The sequence below is a fragment of the Pseudopipra pipra genome, chromosome 6 (assembly GCF_036250125.1).
Source record: "Pseudopipra pipra isolate bDixPip1 chromosome 6, bDixPip1.hap1, whole genome shotgun sequence".
Classification (NCBI taxonomy): domain Eukaryota; kingdom Metazoa; phylum Chordata; class Aves; order Passeriformes; family Pipridae; genus Pseudopipra; species Pseudopipra pipra.
Genome location: NC_087554.1, coordinates 20,070,550 through 20,093,450, shown reverse-complemented (window position 1 = coordinate 20,093,450; position 22,901 = coordinate 20,070,550). Strand labels below are relative to the sequence as shown.

At 38.3% G+C, this 22,901-nt stretch overlaps 1 protein-coding gene across 10 annotated transcripts in view; it reads right to left on the bottom strand.

Annotated features, from left to right (window-relative positions):
• Positions 1-21,695, bottom strand: part of CD44 (CD44 molecule (IN blood group)) — a 49,670-nt gene extending 27,975 nt beyond the window's left edge. For 2 of the 10 annotated variants that reach the window (XM_064657742.1, XM_064657743.1), the window contains exons 1-2: positions 21,422-21,694; positions 1,386-1,551 (exon numbers count right to left, since the gene is read on the bottom strand). In XM_064657742.1, the coding sequence (XP_064513812.1) occupies positions 1,386-1,551; positions 21,422-21,488 (233 nt within the window). In that variant the 5' untranslated portion in view covers positions 21,489-21,694. Of the gene's footprint in view, positions 1-1,385; positions 1,552-21,421 lie in introns of all 10 variants that reach the window. The other 8 variants (XM_064657744.1, XM_064657746.1, XM_064657747.1 and 5 more) reach the window with 6 other exon arrangements.
• Between the last annotated feature and the right edge of the window lie 1,206 nt (positions 21,696-22,901).

Genomic DNA, 22,901 nt, shown 5'->3' with positions numbered 1-22,901 from the left:
CTTAATAAGAGCTAAGGCTTACTGACAGGGACCTTTAGCACAGGATTGACAAATGAAAGTAAGAGGGAGGGTTGACCAGGAGGAAGGAATCCTATCTGTATGCCTTACACATCCAAATCCGTTCTCTGGCAAACTCTGAATTAGGGAAAATTGTAAAATTAAAAAAAACTACAGCTCCCCACTGAAAAAAAAAATCCACCTTCTTCTTTCAATTAGCTTTATATTTTAACTTCAGAAAAAACTTTTCATGTTGCAGAATACTCATAACTGCTAGCACCAGAAATCTCTACCCCCAGGCATTAGTTAGGATTTGATATCTACATATTATGTAGTGCTGGGCAATTCAGACTGCTATGTATGTTCATCTGCCAGTGTCAGAAAAAAAGAACATGCTTACTATGTTATGAAAACTGTTTCTAGTCTTTGTGTGGTACAATTTTAAATTACGCCCACTTCTCACAGAAGAATCCAGTAAGAATTCTCTGTCCACTGTTCCCTGACAATTTTGTCCACATCTTTCACCATCATAATACTTGTGAAAATGAACATCACGTGCTGTCATCAAAAGCAGTGCATGACACTTTTATGTATAAGAAAGTTTTCAAAGCACTGTGCATAGTAAGTTTATTATGTATTTTTTAAAGCAAGATCACGTGTTCATATAGTCAGATGTATTTACAGACCACAGGACTGTATTGACTCAATTAGTGCTTGAACAGAGGGCATCCTTAGGGAAAATATTTCATCTTGATGACATTTTTGTTACAGATTTTGTTGTATTACATCATTACTTATAGAAGGTAATTAAGTCACTTGACAACGTGGTTTTGGGGTTTTTAATAATTACTATGTCTGTCTTCTGAAACTTCTCCATTCACAGATTATAAGGATGCACTGATACTGTGGCCATTTTTTCATTGGGATGCCAAGAGTTCATCCCTCATGGTGCCACTTGCTGCTTTTGACTGTTTCTTGACAAGACAGAGTTTCATATACCATATATACCATCTTCAGTCTTTGACCTTACGTTAGGTCCTTACTTTTCACATACTTATCTTACTCATTACTCAGCGATACAGTATGATCTGAACATCTTCCTGATTAGTTTATTATACTGTCAATGTTTTGTTACCTTTAGATTTTATCTGTGAGAGGTTATGATTTTTACAAGATAAGTGGTAAAAACTATACGCATCAAGAACTTATTTATTACTGGATCCAGAACAAACATACCCATGCACAAAGATGTTTTGTTCATTTCACAATATAACTTATTTAACTGCTATGACCATCTTAACAGCTATAGGAAGTCAAATGTAATTATTACACTATAACATGGATGGATTGACTTGTCATGGTATCTTATTTTTCAAGAATTTCTTTACCTGCAAGTTTCAAATCCAAGTTCATGAGCTTTCTTCAGCTGTTCTAGTGTTGCCAAGGTACTATTGAGAGCTCTGCAGAGATTGACTGCTTCAGGTCGTGTGAGACTGTAGCGACCATTTTTCTCAACATGAAAAACTCCTCCATATCTGCAGCTTACATTGAATTCTGTTATCAAAGAAAAAGAAAAAAAAAGGTGTTACAAATTGTTAGACCTAATGCTTCACTGACGACATGGAAATTGTTTATTTTCAAGTATAGTATTTTCAATGTAAACCACCAAGAAGTAGCAGCTAACAATTCATTCAGAAAAATCACTACCACTTTCAATCACGTTCTTCATACTTCCCTTCTTTGCACTGAGGCACAAGCCAAATCTTCAGCCTTTCCAAAAATAGCAATACAACATGTTTTTGTGAGATATCTAGCACTTTTAACATTCCATTAACAATAATGTGCAGACGATACACTTTGTGAAACCTTGGAAGCCACACTGCTGCAAAACTAGGTGAATAGTCAGAGGTACTTGAAAATAAAATATTTCATTCATAACAGGTTTTTTAAAAGATGAAATGGGGTATAATAAGAGTTTTTGTGATCATTAAGTTCTTTAATTATCTTATTGCTGGAGCAATTGATTCCAGTTTATACAGTTACATACAATTCATTTTCTGGCCACAAGCCTGGCAAACCTGAACAAGCAGTATTTGCAAAGCCTGAGTGAGGGGAGCACCTCATCCAAATTATTAGAGACACTGAATGAAAGGCATAAGGGCTAGAGGCTCTGAGGAGATCATCCTCCATTCATCTTTTTGTTGGAAAAATACTGCCTGCATATTACTTGCATAATGCAACAGGTAAAGTGGGGAAATGGCATAATCCAGGAAAAGTTTGTGACTGATAAAATGAGAGAAAAAATAAATATTATCTGTCATCTTTTTTAACAGAAGCAGCTAAAGAAGAGTTAATAATAATAATATTACCAATAATAATAACAATACAAATAAAAACAATCATGTGCACGGAGAAAAATCAGGGAAGAACAGGACACTTCCAAGCAATGTGAATTGACTTTGCTTTTGCCCCACCTTTCCCTCTAGAGAAAAAAAGCAAGTGCAATTCCAGACTAGAATGACAACAGCAAAGCACACTTAATAGGAGTAACCTATTATTCCCAGTGAGAAGAGGAGCATGACTCATTTTTATCTTATTTTTAGTGGAAGTTCCATGTGCAAGAAAGGGAAAAATAGACTAGTCTCCTCTAAATATCAAAAGAGTGTGTTTGTACCATCTATTTGAAAAAAAAAAAAAAAAAGACATATAATAACTGCTTTTCTGAAGGAAAATGCAATTCATACACATTTCCATTGACACATACTATGTGAACAAGTAACTTTCCTAATGTTATTTTTGCTTGACAGTCTATTTTCTTCTATAGCATAGATGTGAAAGCAAATGATAGTAAATAAAGCATGCACTCTTTCTTCAATTACTTGTGTTCATTGGCAAACTGACGTTATTCTATGTACAGTGTATCTACTAAGTGTAAACTGCGCGGAACATTCCTTTACGTAGCTCACAGGGAACAATCAAGGAGATAAAACACCAGATTAAACCCAGACTGTATGATATATGAGAAGACAATCATTATTCATAGCTTGGGTAGAGTCCAATGGTATTGATATTTGCTTGACCAAAGGAGCTCAAAAGCTGTGCATCCAATCTTGAATACTTTTACCATAGGCCACAAAATTAACCATTATGGTTACTTGGATTGCCTTTCCCCAGAAAGAATGTACAAAGTATCTCTTCTCCCTCTCCCTCAGCTCCCCCCCTTCAGTATTTTGGCTGAAGAAAAAAATTTCAATTTAGACAAAATCAATATACATTGCAGAGCTGTTTAACAGCCTTGCTGATTACAATTGTTAGTGTTTGTATTATCATACGCTATTAAAAAAAACAAGAACACATAATTTTTAGCTTTGTAAAATTTATGCAGGACTAACATTCTCTCAAAATGCCTTTTCGTTTGACATAGTTGTTTTCTTCTTCCAGGGAAAAATAGTTCTGCAGAAATTTCTCTGATGACAGACATATCATAAGAGGTTTTGAAGGCAAGAATGAGGAACCTGTTTGGCAGAGGACACTAAAAAATACATTTCTCTTTCCTGGGGGACTTAATGTCCTGCAACAGGGGTTAGTTTCAGCAAGTTCCCACACATGATTCTGAAATTTTGACAGTGCTCCCCACAAGTGCCAGATGCAGATGTGCACAGCACTGGTCCTGGGAATAGTTGATGGACTTGAGACCTTCTGTGGCCACACTCCTGACTGAACACCACCACATGTTGAAAAGTCATCACCATATATGCACAGTGTCACAGATGTAGTCAACAAAACACAGGATGCAGATCCCAACAGATATTTCCTTATAAGAGCACAACGAATAGCTGCTCTGCATAGAAGGATGTGGCTCTTCTGCCACTCCTTGGCTACTCATATGGGATGGAGCTGCTCTTGCAGCTGCCATGCAAGTGACTTCTACTTTTGCTACAAATGTTCCATATTCAAAGACTGACATTATCTTGGAAGTTGTCCAGTCAGTAGCTGTATTAAACATAAATGACCTAGACAAGAAAAAGGCTTCTCTTTGGTTTTTCCTTCTTGATTCTCTCTTCCCTGTAGAACAAAACAGGCCAAAATTTGTTAATAATGAAACATATTCTGTGAAGTCCAAGACTTAATATTATATTTGGGGATAAGATCACAAAGTTCTGTTTGATTACTTAAAAGTAACAAGCTCAGTGTTCTTGGAGATAGATTTGCTTGAAACATCAACACCTTTTCTGATAACTTTAGGCTAATTTCTGAAGAACTGCGAAAGCAGATACCACATGCATTGGGTGGCATTTGATAGCAGTTAATCCTATAGTCACTGAATCACAAAGTGAAGTTCACTTTTGTTTAGAGTGAGTTCATTTAACTGTCATCAAACCTCAGCCCATTCATAGTTTTAAACATGACAATATATGCTCCATTAACACCCAGCTACTCAGTAATAGTCAGAATTCATCTGAGAGTCAATTCCTTAGACTTCAAGAGTTTAAAAAATTAGGCTTATTTACACAAATAGGCTTAATGGAACTACTTGTAGGCTACAGGCCTATGCATGTGTACATTTTTCATGGAAATGCTTAGCCTGAATCTACAGTGTGCATACTGCACACTGGGACACTTCTGGGAAGTATCAGGCTTATTGCACATGTGCTGCCCAATTGCACTGCATGCCCACACAGGAGGGCCAAAGCTCTCAGGAAGCGTTGCTCACGCAGCATGAGAGATCACGTGGGTGTCCAGGAAACCCCAGGCAAAAATGTGGCAATCCAATTCTCAAAACTGGGTTTAAGGCCATCCAATTCCTTGGCACTGTGCCCTAAAGTAATGCTGAGACAGCATGTTTGTTTTCACTTTGATGATATCTTCTACGCCTACTATTAAAAATGTACCATTGCTGTAGTATAGACACTCTGTTCATGAAGAAGTGAATACAGAAAAAGGACTATCACAGTACCTAAAACTCACACAATATTTCACAGTCTAAGCCAATTGCATAAATTCAACATCTAGTTTTTGAAGACAGTAATTACCACATTTTAAGAATGACAAAATACAAATGCAGAGCACGCAACCCAGGTCTGTCTGGTAGCACAGTATTTTTACTTTATAGTCTCCTCATCCAGACAATGAGGATCCTTAATTGAAGTAATGAAAAAACTTCTAATCATATCAGTAGAAAACTTAACAAAAATAAAAGATGGAGTCTAAACCAAATTAATACCTTAAATTCTTTTTCCCATGGTGAGGCTTACAGACTTATTTTGAGTTAAGGAAGAAACATGATTGCCAAAACCAAATCTAAATGCATATTCTATCTTTTCCGATAGTGCAGGAAGATCAAATCTATTACTTTTTATTGATGTTACTTAACTGGTTTTAACACAGTTATGCAAAAGATGGATTTTTGCTCTGTTTCGAGAGACAAGGCAATACAATTGTGTAACAAACTATTACTGATCCCTTTAACCATTTTGGAGCTTAAAGGAGTGATTCAGAGTGGACTTTCAGTGACATCCCAAACAGCACCCAAACCTTCCCTCCTGCCTCCTCTCAGAGCTGTCTGGCTTTGGGTGCTCACAGGCCGTGATCCTTCCCTGACATCCACATAATTTGCTGCAGCTGTTTAATACTAGCTCCTTAAAAAGCAAAAAGTACTAAACATGTCTGAATTGTCATCATCATTTATCTCATCCAGACCATGAGATTGGGTGACACAATCCAAAGTCATGGAATGCCCCTAAGTCTGTGATGAGTGTTATGGGCATGGAGAACATTAGCTTCCACATAGGCCATTTCTCTCCATCTTTTCTGGGATTTCTGATGCCCTGTCCCAAGCAGCTGCATGCAAACCTTCCTCTGTTGGCTGTTGCCATTCACAAAGATAAACCATGTTCAATTAATACTTGTCAGCCAAAATCACTAACTTTAGTTCCCCGGACAATTTGCTAGCTAGAGCCCACCGACGGTATAGAATTATCTTAGGGATACTAAAGAGCATTGTCCTGTCATGGAAGTGCGAGTTACACCCTGATTATTAATATAAGAGGCTTGTTAGAAACTGTCACAGGAAGAAACCAGGTGCAATTTCTATTTCCACCCTGATTCTGCAACCCTTATGCATAATGAGTAACACTGACTCATGCAACTCTTCCCATTGGAGCTGATTTTCCATAAAGATTTTTGGTGTATGGATATTTCATGCACTGCTCTGTGTTTTTCATTGTTTTCAAGACGATACCTAGGAGTTTCATTCTGAAGGTGGATGATGTCTTATATTTAAAAAAAAAAAAAAAGTTATTTTAACAACTGCAGAGACACATCAAAGCAAATGAAGTGGAAGATTTGCAAAAACCCTGCCCACTGAAACGACAATGTGTAGAAGAATACGTGTTAACAGACTTCTTGGTAAAACCGCAGTCTGAATCGCATGGCAACGAGGAAATGTTAGTGTGCCTTTTTCATGGGGATTTTCCTTTTCGGTTTGCGGTTCAAGATGATCACTAAGTCACCAGGATGTGATAAACTGGGGCTGACAACAGGGACAGAACTAGAGGTTTCACAGTGGATATAGTTTTCATTTGTTTGTTTTAATAGAATATGGGATTTACATTTATTATAAGAACTTAGTTCTAAATTTATTAAACTTATTTCAAGCTTCAGGCAGATACACATGGGTAAATGTGTCCTTATAATTACAGATTATTTAATCTTATGCTCCTAAACAGGAACAACCACTAGCTTAGCACTGATATCTACATTTTGAATATTATCACCTGCTTTAAATGCATGTCAGTAATGAAGTAGAGAAAAGTGACATATTGGAAACAGATGAAAACCTGTTTAAAAGAAAATCTTAGTAACTCCAGGCAAATCTAGAAGTTGGGTCATATGAGTCCTAATATCTGAGGAGGTCTGGACAGTCCACATCTTATCTTTCAGTTCAGACCTATCTCCAGTTTTGCCTGGTTTTTTAATTGTTTCTCAGGAAAACTACTTCATGGCTAAATAAGAATGCATATTTTACTTCTGACTTGAGGAAATGCCCTCTGAATACAAAATTTCCTATGGGATGGATTCATGAGGCATTTCAAGATCCAAGAAATTTTGTCAACGTATACACTAAGTTAGCCCAATTACTGCCATTTTGACATCTGTGAGAAATTAAATGTATAAAACGTATCATTCAGTGATTAGCTAATGCACTACAATACACATGAGCCTGGAAGGCATTATTATTTGCTGAGTATTCCACCTTTTTTTAGAGTCTGTTAGTAAAAAACTTCATTCAAGGAATTCGCAGCCCAGGCAACTGTAACAGGATACAGAGACTTTCGCCTCTATGTCAGAAGTTGGACTAAAGCCCGAGTCAGTGATGAAAACCGCTGGATAGCTGTTTGCTAGGTTATGCAAAATGATTCATTAATCCCAGCCACAGTCACTAATAGGCACGTGTCGACATCATTAAAACACACCTATACTTGAATCCCTCAGGGCTTGATGAGGAAAGGAAAATTGTGCTGGGAAAATAGGACTCAGGATGATTACACACTGATCAAAATTTAGAAGTCAAATTCTGCAAGATCCATGTGAATTGAGCAAACTCGTGTCTGTGCAGCTGCAGTCCTTTACCATCCCAACAAAAAAGTGTCAAGGATCAAGCAATATGTGTAATCATTTAGTGTGGCTGGGTGCTGTTTTTGTGTTCTCCCAGTTAAAATATTCTCGTTCTGTCAAACACCATTCTCTAAAGAGTAGATAAACAAATCTGGAAATAGGCCATCTACACTATAATCAAGGGTCTTCCAAATAATGACAGGTTCTTGGGATTTGTCTGATGAAATACTTTCTTTGGAGTATTGCCAAGTTGTGAAACTTACAATGATTTATAGGAAATACATTTCCAGATTTAGTGAGAATAAAACACATTTTTGGCTTTCAAAGTACCCCTTGTGGATACTGAAATAAAGCAAAATAAGGGGTTTGTTTTTCGGTTTGAAACTGCCTTTCATTCTGAAACTAAAATAATTAGTTCACACAAAATAAAATGAAATAATTTAACAAAGTTAAGTTTAAAGGTTTGCATGGTTGCAATACATATAGATGGTTTAAGGAACTTGGACCAAAGTTTCCCTCTAGAGTTTTTTAAAATGTCATATTTTCATTTCAGTTTGGCATAGAAAAACGTTCTAAGCCTTGAAAATTTTAATGGGAGAGAAAAAACCCACATAACTATATCCCTAATAGATAGCTGATATTCTGGGAGAAGAAAATTCTCCATGCACCTGGCTTATTATAGACAGTAAAGTCCTGGAAAACACTTTAAAAGGAATTTACCTGCATGTTTGCAAGGAGTTCCTGCTATAAATAGAGACAACATATTCTTGGTGGTTGGGTGTGGTGACAAAAAAGTGAAGATGACTCTCCACAGATCCAAAGACCTACCTTTGAAGTTGTGCCTAAGCTGTTTCTACTACACAGTTATATTTTAGTACCTAGTGACTCAGTCCGAAAAAGCAAATAAGAGTGTAGCTTCCTCACTTTCCTAGGTGCTGCTAACTACATAAAAAGTCATGAGACAGCCTTGCTAACCTTGAGGTCCAGGTGGACGGCTGAAGTGGGTTTCTTCACTGAGGAAGAGAGATGTGGCTGGAGGTACACACAGAGGCCAGACAGGGATACACTGCAGTAGAAGGTTCTCCCTTCTCCACCAAATGTTAACATGTATTCCTTACATTTCTGCATTACTTCCGGAAGCGCAAAATGGAAATGGGATGTGGGACAAAGCTCAAGCTGTTGACCTCCTTCTAAATTGTTGTTCTCAAGGAATCTGCCAACTAGTTACCAAAGTCATTGTATCTGTTTAGGGATGGGCAAAAATCTTAAATCTCTTAATTGATAGCTCTCCTGGCTACTAATTTAAGAAAATGGGGGTGGGGGTGGTGCTATTTATAAATCAAGCATTCATAGAATCACTCAAAATGCAAGAAAGTACGAGAAATATGCTTCACTCCTTATCAGTTGCTGTAGGAAGACAAAAACTCTGTTAATGCCTCTTTCAAACATACTTTATCTGCTTGGCAACTGTTGTTCTGGTAAACATCCTGAGTGAGCCTATGCTGTGTCATCACTTATGATAAACTTCCTTGGTGATGACATTAATATTAGTCTTTTTGTAATAGTTTCACTCAGTAGGGAGTTGAAAGTTTTCAGACTCCACTAGAACATGGTACAGCTGTGTAGCACCTCAGGGGAAAAATTGCAGGCAGTGAAATCATAGTCTGCAGTTAGTTATCTGATATGTCCCCCTCAAAATGATGAAAACATAATCATCATTGTCAATACTAGGAGAGCTTCAGGCTGTACAATGAGTATTCTAACCCCAAAGGCTGAGTAACAAGGACTGTGAAGAGAATCATTTGGATCCATGCCACACAATCCAGGTGAAGAAACACATATGAAACAAGGCTGGTGAATAATAACTGAAGCCTGATATTCATTGTTTGACTGATTTAGTTATTTGGGATAAAAGCAGTTGACAAAGAGAGTTTCTCAGCAGACAGATCCCCAGCCTGGAGCTCAAAGGGCCTTATGCCTATTCCCTACTTTGTTGCCTATCCAATGAAAGAAAAGAACCTCAGGAATCTTTTCAAAAGCTCTGAAAGCTAGCCAGTTGAAACAAAGATAACATTACTCTGGTAGGCACACTGAAAAGAGGAAGGCTGTTAGAATATGCCTCACAATGTAAGACATGATCTATAGAAGTCAATGGTAAAGTTCTTATGCTGTCTTAAATCAGTGCAACCTTCTGATGATGGAAGACAACACTGTTACAACCACTACCCCATCTGGATTTTCCCTAATACAAGAAGGGCAGGGATCCCACGGCCTGTAACCAGAATACCTGAGCAAGCAGGTAACTTCTCCTGGAATTTTTGGTGGCAAAATGTTTCAGTTTTCTGGACTCTGTATAACTCTATCCATCCGTATACTAAAGTTTCAAGAATCTTGAGATTCATATTGAAAATGCTTGACTAGCAAGTAACTTTCCTAAGATGTATGCAGGTTATTTGTACCCTAAGCTATATGTGCAGTTAAATTTATTCAAAAATTTTTACAGTCTTGGTTTTGAATCTTTTATAACTGCTTTAGTAAAAAGGTATGTTTAATAACTAGAATTTGGAATTATCATTAGTATGTATGCAATGCTGATGCTACCACAAGTATGGTAGAAACAATAATATGTATCTGGTTTAATATAGTTTTCCCATTTTTTTTTGAAGTTTATTTAAACTTAACAATTCATGAGAAGCAGTGACAATTCACCTGCCTGAGGGAAGAATGAGAAAGCAGCATTGGCAGTGTGGTCTTGATATTCTGTGATTTCAAATACTTCATTAAGTCCTACATTTAGGCAGTGGAGATACATAAAGACAATGCATTACAGCTTGAGTGCAATCCTCCTCGAATAGTGACGCATTATTGTCTCCCAAAAGTGTTGGAATCATTGTGAAGCCAGTGCTTTTGCTGTGATGCTTGCTGATTCTAATAATCTTCTATCTTAATGAGCTATAGCTGGATTTCACAAAACATCCAGAACTAAATCAGTGTTTGAATGGCAAATGATACAATGGCAGACCTCAATTCAGGTACAGTGAGTTTTATGAGATTGGCTTCATTTTGAGCAAGAGTCAATTTAAATAGCAAATCAGGAATATGCCACCTTAATAAACAGAAAAACCTATAGTTACTAATTTATTATTAATAAAGCACAATATTTTTCCCTCACAAAGTGTATTACTTACTTCACAGAATATTCTGAGTTGGAAGGGACCCACAAGGATCGAGTCCAGCTCTTAAGTGAATGTCCCATACAGGGATTGAACCCACAACCTAGGTGTATTAGCACGATGCTCCAACCAACTGAGCTAATCTCGGGGTTAGGCATTACTTACTTGAAGCAAAATTCATCAAGTTGTTTGTCACGTGCACTAGACAAAGCATCTGTCCAGGACACAAGAGTACAAACTGGGTGAACAACTCACTAAAAGCAGCCCTGATGAGAAGGACTTGGGGTTCCTCGTGAATGAAAACCTAGATATGAGCCAAGTGGGTGTGCTTGCAAACAAGAAAGGCAATTGTATCTTGGGTTGCACCCAAACAGTTGTGGCCAGCAGGTTGAGGGAGGTGGTTCTCCCCCTCTACTCTGTCCCTGTGAGTGAGACCCCACCAGGAGTACTCTGGGGCCCCCAACATGAGAAGCACATGGACCTGTTGGAGAAAGTCCAAAGGAGGGCCACAAAAATGATGAGAGGGCTTGAGCACCTCTTCTACAAAGAGAGCCTGAGAGAACTGGGGTTCTTCAGCCTGGAGAAGAGAAGGCACTGAGGAGGCCTCATTGCAGTTTTGCAGTACTTAAAGGGGGTTTATATAAAAGAGAGAGAGACTTTTCACACAGGCAGAGAGTGATAGGACAAGGGGGGACAGTTATAAGTAAAAGAGGAAAGATTTAGATTAGATGTTAGGAATAAGTTCTTTACTGTGGGGGTGGTGAGGCACTGGAATGGGTTTCCTAGAGAAGCTCTGGATGCCCCATTCCTGGGAGTGTTCAAGACCAGGTTGGATGGTGCCCTGAGAAACGTGATTTAAAGAGTGGAATCCCTGCCCATGGCGGGCGGTTGAAACCTGATCATCTTTTAGGTCCCTTCCAACACAAACCATTCTGTGATTCTATCATGTCTCTTAGAAACAGCAGAAGTAGCTGACAAAATGTGGAACCACTTTTCCGGGTGATCCGCTGCTAGTCATTGTGCATAGATCTTATTTGTCTTTCTTGAACAGTCTAAAAGTATGTCTTAGACACATCTCGCTATATGATTGCCTGAAACTGCTAAGTCATCTGACTCTTAAAACTATTTCCTCCGGAAAGACTGGAGATATTGGGACACCTCACAGTATGGAAATCAATTCAAGGTACCCAACAAGTAAGTTAAAAAGCAGAAGACAGGATCATATCAGTCATGTTGCCATGACTATCAGTGTGGATATATTTGTATCACTTCAGGGGTGGAAAAAAGGTGTTAATACATTGCCTTGAAACTGCTGTGAGTCAACAGTAATATAATGGTGACTGATGTCGATAAAGCGGCATGACCTGAGCACTATGAGTAATAAACTCAGAGAGATGACTGATACTGTTCAGAAATTCAGTGCAAGTCTGAAAAAAAATTGTTTGTAAGGGTTTCAAAATTTAGGAAAATACTTATTCTTACTCATAAAGAGCATTTTCTTACACGGACTGTTCAGCAGAAGTAAGGATTGCATAGCCAGACTCAATGATGGATTGCCAAACAGTAACGAAAGAGTTTCCTGTTTTTATGACAACAACGTTCAGAGAATGCTCTGGTCCTTTGTGCTCTTGTTCATTTCTGATCCAGCAGAATAATATTTGCACAAGGACATTTTTCTTATGATTAGTAATAATGCTTCTTTCAGTTGAAATAGCCCTGTGTGTGAAATCATACCTGCTTTCTGAAATTGAAGCAAAAGAGGCACAAACCTTGTTGATGAAACACCAGGCTGGGACTTCGGAGAAAATGTTCTGTTTACAGCTACATTGCTTTCTCTCTGTTTCCCTACCTGTGAGGTTGGGATAAAATCACTGACTTCCAATGGCCTCCAAAAATCACTAATTATTATTTTCTGCTGTCCACATGTTTGTCAGGTCACTTCTTTCTCGATAGTTTTTACTCTGTTAAATAATACTATATATAGACTTCAAGTTTTAAGTTCTGTGGTAATTTAAACTGATTCCAGTTGTGCTGAATGTGTTGATGAAACCCACTAGATAAGGCACCAGTTCCCTGTAGACCATGTGATATTTATGTGAACTTCATGCAACGCAAGAAAAAGAAACACTACACAGAACAACATTTCGTCAAACAACCCTCTATTTCTGAAGTGATACATTGAGAAAGCGTATGATATAAAATCTCTTTCAAGAAAAATTCAAGTCCTTCTTCTACAGTAGTCATAAGAATCCAGCAGGTGACAAACAGAAGGAATACATCTCAGACATACTTTGGAGTCAAAATGTTTGAATGTTTAAGGTGCTGTAGGATATATTGAGGAGACACCACTGTGTTTTGTTCCTAATGCCCACCTTGAGCTTTGAAGATGTGGATGTGTATCATCAAGTAGATGCTATCAATAAACACTTTTATAGGTTATTAACAGATTTAAGTCTTGCTGGGCCCAAGACTTTCAATGCTGTGGCTATGCTTTATTTATTAAATAGGATTGTGACAACACAGAAGTATTTGAAGAAAATAACATTGTCTATACTTTATTTTGAAGGGTAGCCTAGTCAGTCAGAGGCTTTTTTATTTTTTTTCTCCTTGCTCTGTAAAAGAGATTAATTAAAGAATTTATTCATTGCAAATACAAAATCTTGGATAGAAATTCTACTGATCTCTAAGGGCGCTATTGCAACATTTTACCAGTCCTGCATTGTTCTGTATATAATATATTGTTTACTCTACACTAATTTACACTAGTTCTGGTACCCACTGACGTATATATAAGTAATTGTAGTTGTTAAAAAACATAAAAGGAGAAGCAAAAAGATCTCCAGCCCCAGAAAGTTATACAAACTACTTGTTATATGAAATACCTGGATTAAAATATACACTCATCAAGGCATTAACAGAAAACAAATTTAGATTCAGTCATGGGTCTTAACAGTCTCGAAGTCACAGGATATGCCGCCTCCTCGAAAACTGGACAAGTGGGTTTCTCTCTAATCCACATGAACCCACAGAGACAGAAAATACTATCTAGCCCTTAGGCCTAGACATTCCCTGAAAAAAAAAAAAAAAACCTAAATAACTGTGCTGATCTTACCCTTCTATGATGCTCTAAAATTGCCCCTGCTTCACTGTTTTAAAAAAATACTTAATGCTGTGCTCTGTTCAGTGTGAACACAAACAGTATCACAGCTAGATAATGTGTGAGACTTGGCAGGTCAAAGAGATGTTGAGAAAATAAAACAAAACTACTGTAATCTTTTCCCACCCAGCAAGCAGCCAGGAAATAGAGCCATAAGAAAAAAAAAAAAGAATGAATGGAACTGACTTAATAGAAATGTCAGGAGACACAAAAATCATCACACACACTGGTAGGAGAGCTCTGCAACATTTTACACCACAACAATGAGCAAATGGATACAGGGTTTTCTGAGGCAAGCCACAAAAGCAGGAAAGAAACTAGGCAATCACCATGGGAATGTGTCTCACATGCTCAAAATGTCTGCCTGTTACTACTTTTAATACAAGGATTGTTAATTGGATAACCACCTGTCTAAAACCCATTTACTGATGAACCAGAACCACAAAGTATCTCTTCTCAGTGGGCTATAAAATCATTTTGTTACATTCTGGGAAAGAGGAGTTTAAAAGTTTAGTGCTCAGTACGCAATCTCAAGAAGGGTATTCTTATTTTCTGTGCTAGAAGAGCTTTTGCTTCTCACAAGAAGATGAAGTTACTCTTACTAGTGCAACGTAAGAGTGCTATTTTTTCCATACCAATCTTCCAAAATCACTGGATGCTCATGCCCTATTAGCCTGATGTTGAACAAAATTACAGTGTGCCACACAGCACAGTAGGCTGAAATTAAATCACCTAAAAATAAAAAATATGCATGAGTATTTTCTTGTCATTCAAATCTTCTCTGAGACCTGTCTCCTGAAAAAAGAATGTGGTTGTTACATTTTATTTTGCTCGAGAATTCCTAGGCTGATGAGCAGAAGTTCTACTGCATCAAATGTATACAAATTTCTATCACAAACACAGGGTGACAAAAGTCTATCAGATTTATTAGACTGCTTCAGTCAGATGTGCCAGAGAGATGGAGATGTATTCGTGGGGAAAACAGTAAACACGTGTGAGAACTAGAAAAAGTTGTTAAAAAGAAGATGTGGGCATTCGAAAGATATACCTGGGTACCACCTGGATACACATAATGGCTACACAGTGATACTGTGCTGGATATTCAAGCTTCTCAGGACTTTTAAGGTTCTGGCCACAGGGCCTTCTGGCATTGTGACCAGATAGGTGGCCCGCCTTCAGGTTAGAGACAGTGGATCTATTCTTGGATCCTCCCCTGACTTGCTAAGTCATTTTATGTCTCTCAGCATTTTGCTTTCCCAGAGTATCAATCCTTTATGTACAAATACCTCCAAAATGTCAAGAAGACAATTGATATTTATCACTAGGAAGCATTGGTTCAAACAGTAGAGAAACATGACTCAATTTAAGGCACCATTCTTCAGTTAATTATTAAACAGATTTTTAAGTTCTTGAACCTAAAGAAGTGTTAAGTTTGAGAGTAGGGCAAAGGATGTAAGTCAGTTCTCATTTGCCAGACAGCTTCAAGCATCCATAATCATAAAAAGACTAGCCTTGAATAAGAACTTTCTAAGGAAACTCTGCATTTGCTGTTGTCTAACAGGAACCATTTGCTACTGAGCTGAAAATAGCTGCCAGTCTTCACTGTGTATAGAGATAGCAAACACACAAGTAAACAGGATAAAACTGTCAGAGCAATAAAGGAAGTTATATCTGATTATTACAGCGCTGCTATGGGAGAAATTGATTCAAACAAAATACAAATTATTTCACTTCCATGTTCTAAGTGTTTCTATATATAAAATTTATGCATAAATGATCCATAGGAACAGAGAACAAAACCCTACATTTATAAATATGAAGACTCATTGAAAAAAGAAGCTTTTTTTCCCTACACTTACATGCCCTTGTGAATGACGGAAAAGAGAAAGGACACTTAAATTGATGGAAGACACTTAATCAAGCAGAAGGAGCCAAAATAGGGAAGTGAGTGAGAAGAAAACAGTAATATGTGTTTAGGCCTCACCCTCAGTGTCTTCACTATTAATGAATCATAATTAGGAAATACTACTTTCCCTTGAACCTGCCCAGTTAACTACTCCGTATTCCTTGTGCAGAAGTTTTTTCCAGAGCACTGGGATGGAGTTGGGAAGACCTGGCTGTCCTTAGCAGTGACATATTGTACCAATACCTCAGTCTCCTCATTCTGTGATAGAGGCACTTCACCTTGTCTGTAAGATGTGAGTTGGCCGGTGGCAAAGAGTAGGTAAATCACTACCATCACAATCTCCCCTGCAGAACTGTTGGACTATTGCACTTACACGTAGAAAGAGCATCTTCCAGCCTGCTTGGTCTGTTTTGAGTAGACATGTGGGTTCTGTCTGCTCTCCGAAAACAGCTGCAGCCACACTGCTCTGGCATACAGGATACCAATCCCTTGCTGATAAGCCTCCCTGGTGGCAAGATATGTTCTCTGAGAGGCTGCCAAATTAAGTTTGATGCTTGACTTTTAGACCCAGTTTGGATAGCAACTTGCTCGCTGCCTGGACTGAACTAACTCACATCTGCCCACAGGGTTCTGGGTGGCCATAGAATGTACACTGAGCTTCGGTTAACCTCTCACTTCTGTATGGGAATCCTGCAAGAAACTATTCATTACAACTACCCACACATACCACACCCTGCTTCTTTACAGACACCTATCCATTAACAAAAATAACAATAAAAAAGCCCCCTAGGGAAATACACTTCTGAGAACCTGTTTTGCTAACATGCTGTCACTGTGAGACATACATAATTAACAAAAGCTATGCCGCAGCAACTTTTTTTTTACTATTATATATTCTGTCAGAGACAAAATCTTATTTATGAAGGTAGGTATTTAGAAAAACAGACATTAATTGTGTAGTTGATGATTGCAAGCTAATGCCTTTTCCTAGGCAGCTGTCAGTCTGTACCCTGGCAATCTCTTTTATAGCTGTCTCACATTGCTTTTGGAACAGTAAGTATCATTAGCAGAAAGAGAGATGGAAGTCACTACAGCTGCTGTGTGTCTGACTTTTTTCTTTTTCTTTTTTTTTTTTTTTAAGATGCAACACAGTCTCTTAAAGCTTCTACCTACTGAGCTAGGTCAGTCATCAGTAGAAAAGAGAAAAAAGCGAAGCAATGTATTTTTCAAACTCCAAATGTAAGTAAAATTTGGGTCTTCCCTGTGATTTTTACTTTGAATTGGCATACCATGCTTGTGCTTCCATGTTAGTAATTACTAAAATTGCAGGTAGTTCTTCAACTCCTTTTGGTCATTTTTGTTGGGTTGGTTTGTTTGATTGTCTGTTTTTCTGTTTCACAGTATGAGAATTGAACATTTTTGTACTGAAATAAGATTGTTGGATTATATAACGTTGCCAGTGTTGTCATACAGAGGAACTGGAAAGTCCCAAAGCCAGTGCTTACAAAAGAGAGTACAATTATGTTCTTAATTGAAGACACAGGCTCAAAAAATGACTGTAGGTTTCATTAGGCAGGAAACAGTCACGGAGGCTTGAACTTTAAATTGAAATTAGCTGAACTTTCAGTCTGACTGGAAAGATTCTCCAAGGAAAACCCCTCTTTCTCTCAGTTGCCATTTCACATTACCGCCTGCAAACTCATTCATATGATGAGCTGCTCTGCCGTCCCTTGGGCAGGGGCAGCTCCAGCAGCGGCAGCAAGGGAGGAAAATCACAGCCAGCTGCTACTGATATTACTGCTGATGCACTGTGGGGAGGCTTGTGATTGAGCAGGGAGGAAACAGATAAACAGTCAGGACTGACACAATCCTCTCTGCCACCACTGTTGGCAGCACCCATAATGGTCACTGATAATTACAGCGTCTGATAGCTTTGAAATTATTATTACCTCTCTGGGAGCGAGAGACAACTGTGTGTTAACAGCTGAGGGACTTCTGGTCTAGTCTGGAAAATGACTAGCAGCTACACCAAACTGGCTTCACGCCTACAATGATCGATAACCCATTGAGAATGGTCCAAACCACCAGGTATATCACAAAGAAACCCTGACAGGTAAAGGCAAAGAGCAAAATAGACTGCGGATGTGAGTTTTACATGGTAGCAACTTGGAAGTTTGAACTTCTCTAGTTTAAGAATTCAATTTAATGCTGAAAAATTTAATCTGATAAGCATGCTCTCAGATACCAGCTGATGCTAAAATATGATGTGTTTTGAACACCATTAATTGTTCCAGTACAATGTTGTATTGTTTTCAAAGTAGGCAAGATTACTGTGGTGGATCATGTTTGTTTCAGATTATCCTCTCTGTGAAGTTATATTTCACAGGCAATTATGTACATTTAGCCTTGGTCCTGGAAAAAGCAGGAGAGTTTTGCTGAACTCCTTCCTTTGCTCTTTCACATAGCATTTTCTTGGGAAAAAAAAAAGACCAAAACCAAACAATGATTTACCAATAACAGAATACATGTCATATCGTCTTCTATTTCTCAGCTGTATTTTCAAACATTTTTCCCTTCATTCTTGAACAGAAATATGAGGCAAGAAGACCAGAAAGCAGATAGAGAAGCCTTTTTACAGCATCTTTGGAATTCCAAAAAACTTTTAAATTCTTGGACTGATTAATTCTCTTCTTAAAAGCTCTACACTGTTTTTTCTCTGCTTTGCTACAGTACATTTTACTACCAGTCAACTACATTCAGAACTAAAATTATCACATCTTTTCAACAAGTATTTTAGCAGTAATGAGCTCATGGTGTTTATCCGTCTATCATCATCTCATCCTGCTGGCACGTTCTTGATACAGTAGAACCTCATGCATGTATAGGTGACAAACGAATAACTGCAATATTCATACTGTCTTCAACTCAGGTCTATAAAAGAACTGTTCTGAAAAGAATGCCACGTAAGGATGAACATTTTGTTTAACCTTGGCTAGAGCTACTAGTGGTTTTAAAAGCATTTACTTAGAAAAGTTCTTCCTCAATTCCATGATGCTATCTGTCCTCATAAGGCCTTTCTCTGACTTCCTGTTTTCAAGGTAGTGGCTCTTCATTGTGGTGAAGAACACCAGTAACTAAAGAATTATCAAACATTTCTCCAGAGACTGCAAGACAATCCTCTGCCATAGTTTGTTGGCTCTGTGTGTGAGGTTATTTCCAGGAGAGCCATATAACCCTTACACTAAACAATTATGGAAAGTTCAAGTGAATGCTAATAAAGTCTAGTTACTTTGTAGCTTTGGGAAAATAGCCAAGATACACACTGTAAGGACTGAGTGAAAATAAACTAGCACAAAGAGCTTCTTCAAACTGCTTTATTTAAAAATTTGCAGGATAGATACATAAACCAAGAGGCAGGCAGGTCTCCTCCTTTGTGATTGACTGACAGCTATAGCAGCCCTGCCTCAGAGTCTTACCTTGTAATGGGACTCTGGACAACCTCTCCAGTGCTAACAGCTAAGCTCCTCCCTCCCAGTGGTAGACTCATTCTCCCTCTTTTCCATTTCATCTTTACTACTACTTCCGTTCCAGTTTCTTCCAGTTTGGTGGTCAAAATTCTAGAATTTGCTTTATGTTAATCAAGGAACATTTTGGGAAAAACATTTTTACAAATATGTAGTGCTCACTGGAGAAAATGAGCCCCACAAACATTCACCAAGATGTCAGCATCTGTATCCTCCTGGATTCAGACTTCTTAGAAAACAAAAGTCACGCCAACACCAAGACTACACCTGGCTCATGTATCAGTGACAGTATGGTCACAGCAGCACAGAACTCAGGATGAATAAGTTTTTCAGCTTTCTCTGTATCTGATTTTTCCTTCTGTAATCATGTTAGCAGTAATACCAGGTCCTCTTTAATTTCATGAAATTCTGTACTAAAAGAATCAAAATTCCAATTCAGGAGTTTCCCAACAGCAGTGACCATTAGTCTGTGATACACAGTAAAATCACTGGCTTAAAAAAGAAAACACCACCATCAACTGCTGTTTTGAAGTCCTTACTGACTGCAAAGTCATGCTGGAATGTAGCTCATACCAACTGAAATATATTGTAGCTATAGTCTAATACTTTACTGAGCCATTAAAGAAACATATACCCCACAGGGGTTTATGTTTTGTTTGACTTTTTCTAACTATGCTGAAGACTAGATTATGGGGCTTTCTGTTATGCCTCACTGTAAAAGTGCCTTACTCCCAGAGTCAGTGCAGACCCTGATTCTTTAGGACATTCCAGGCAGCATGTAAATTAACAATCTGTTGAGCAGTTGGTAAACAAATAATTAAAATACTTATATAGTGCACAGACTTGGACCAAGCCAAGGTTTTAAACACATCTCTGACATACTTTATTTGTCTACAGTAGTCCTGTCCTTGCTCTTAAGGCATTGTCCATATACCTGATCTTAGCAAGAACATTTTGATACAACAGACACACACTTTTAGAATGAAAAGCAATGAGGGTGCTTCAGCTATCACAGATGCAGTGGGAACTTGTTCACTCTGACACACCCATTCACAGCTCGCCAGTGCTGCAACCATTATAGAAGTATCCACTGCTGCTCAAACAAATTAGATATATATTTACCATACACAGACATAGCCCTTGGGTGACAATGGACATGAAAAATGTATTTTTTTAAACTCCTAGAACTGACGAGTAGAAAAATAATGTAGAAGTGCAATTGTTATCCCTAACCACAAAATGCCTTGAGGCACTTACAGTCACAGTGAGAGTCTGTTAGAAGTATGGTCATTTCCCTAAAACATGTCCTTTCGGACATAGAATTTTTATTTTTTTCTCTGTATTAACACTTCATTTTTAAATACAAATATTTGTAGCAGATAACCAAGCTACAGTAAGTTAAACAACTGAATTTCGTGGTCACTTCTAACCCCCTTTGTTCCAAAATCTCATCAGTCAGCTCTAAAGAAACCTTAGAAAGTCAGAAACAAGCATGTTTGGCATAAAATCTTGTCACATTTTAGTCACAGATCGCTGCAGTTTTGCTTCTGTTCAGCTGTGTCCAAATTCAATATGTATTAGCTGTTGGTTCAGCTCTTGTAAACTCAAGAATGCAGTTGTTGTGTGCTGGGGGGGGGTGGGGGGGTGGGTGTTCACCCCCATTTTGCCCTTCCCCACCTTTTCTCCACAGTCTGAAACAGAGCTGGGAGAGCAAACTAAGTATGTTAACAGCAGTCACATTGTCAAAATGAGCTTTACCAGAGCCATTCCAAATTCCCTAAGGTAGTTCTGTTCTTAAACTTCACTATAATGATCTACAATTTACTTTTTACAGATCTGGAATTGCCCTTTACAAGCAATACACAGCTTTCTGTGATTGTACAGACCAGCACAACCGAGAGTACAGTTCTAAAGCATCTCTAATAACACTCAAAAATAATAAAACTATATAGATGCAAGAAAGCTGTTAGCTATCTAGCAGAAAAGCACTTGCTGTCTGAAGCATAAACTTAACATTCATAAGTGTTTTCATTCATAAAAAACTTACGTGTTTCTGCTAGACAAAGCTTCAACAAACATAATCCAAAAGTTGCCCATAAGGAGAAGTTGGCCATTGTTTTCTTGGAAGTGTTTTGCAAAATCCAAAGATCCTTGCAAGCTGCAGGAAGAAGAAAAGCCCCGACGCTTGTTAAGCCCGCAGTCAATGAGTCTGAAGTTTGCTGCACTTTTTATTCTGATTCAAAGGAACTGAAGTAATGACATAACTGGGAGGGGGAGCTCCATCAAAAGTCACACCCATATTGCAACAAAAGTTACCCAGCAGTAGGAGAAGGCGGGGAGGGGGGGGGGATGTGGGAGGGGAACCAGTACTGACTAAGCAGCCACACTTGAGTTTTAAAGAGGCACTAAGCCTCTTCTTCTCACACAAGTACAGTCAAAAATTATACTTATTGTGCTTGCAGGAAAAATTGTGTAATCTCTCCTGAGTTAGCTCAAAAATGCACTGTTTGTTATGAGCTTTCCCTCCTTCATTTTAAAATCCCTTCGTTATTGCAAAAAAAGCATTAGAGATTCTGGACTCCAGCAAAGCATCTATAATAACCTAGACCTTTCCCAAAAATATTTTGCTTATTTAGTCCCACCTCACCATTTTCTTTTTTTTTTTTTTTGCAGGTCAATTTAGACCAAGTAAAATGCCTGCTCTACAATGAAGCTTTCTGCAATATTTTTGCTCGTTGCCAGAGGATAAACTCATGCAGAAAGTAAGTTAAGGCAGTTCAGTCTCCCACAGCACGTCCCACAGGCTTCTCTTCACAGGCTGCTCCAGCAAGAGTAGTAAATAATGCCAGTGCCAGCAGTGATACTGAGGATTAAGGTCGATATTTTATTGTACTGATGGGATGAGGCATAGAAGGAATTATTCCTTGTATTCCCAATTCACAAAGCAGAGAAATAGGATGAAAAGGTATGACATCTTTGATGTTCAGACAAGGTCTCAGTTCCCAAGGGACAGATGTTCATTGTAGTGTGGGGTTTTGCATGACTCTAGATGCCACATGAAGTCCCTTGTGAAAACCGCAAGGCCTCTGCAGATAACCAAAAGGGGTGTCTGTTGTGTGCCTTAACAATTTCCAGTGGTGTCTCCATGCACTGGCCCCTCCTCAGAGCTGCAGAACTGCAACAGTGGTTTGTGTGCCGTGGAATGAGGGGTTTGTCAGGGATCACCAAAGCCAGCACATCTCACCTTTAACAACCAACATGTGGCAATGACTGACAGCCAGTAATGCTCTGATTTCTGTTTCACTTGCCAGACTTGGAATGAATACTCCTATATCAGATTAACATTTTGTCAATCTTCCCACTTGAAAGAATTTTCTCATTATTTTTTAATCTCTGTGAACACAAACAATGGAAAAATACAGATAGGTCTTTCCAGCCACAGGCATAAGAAGTTCACATAAAGAAGTTTTCAGGACTTTGCCTTTTCTTTGACTTTTGACTTAGAGATGACTGGCTATCCTTTCCTC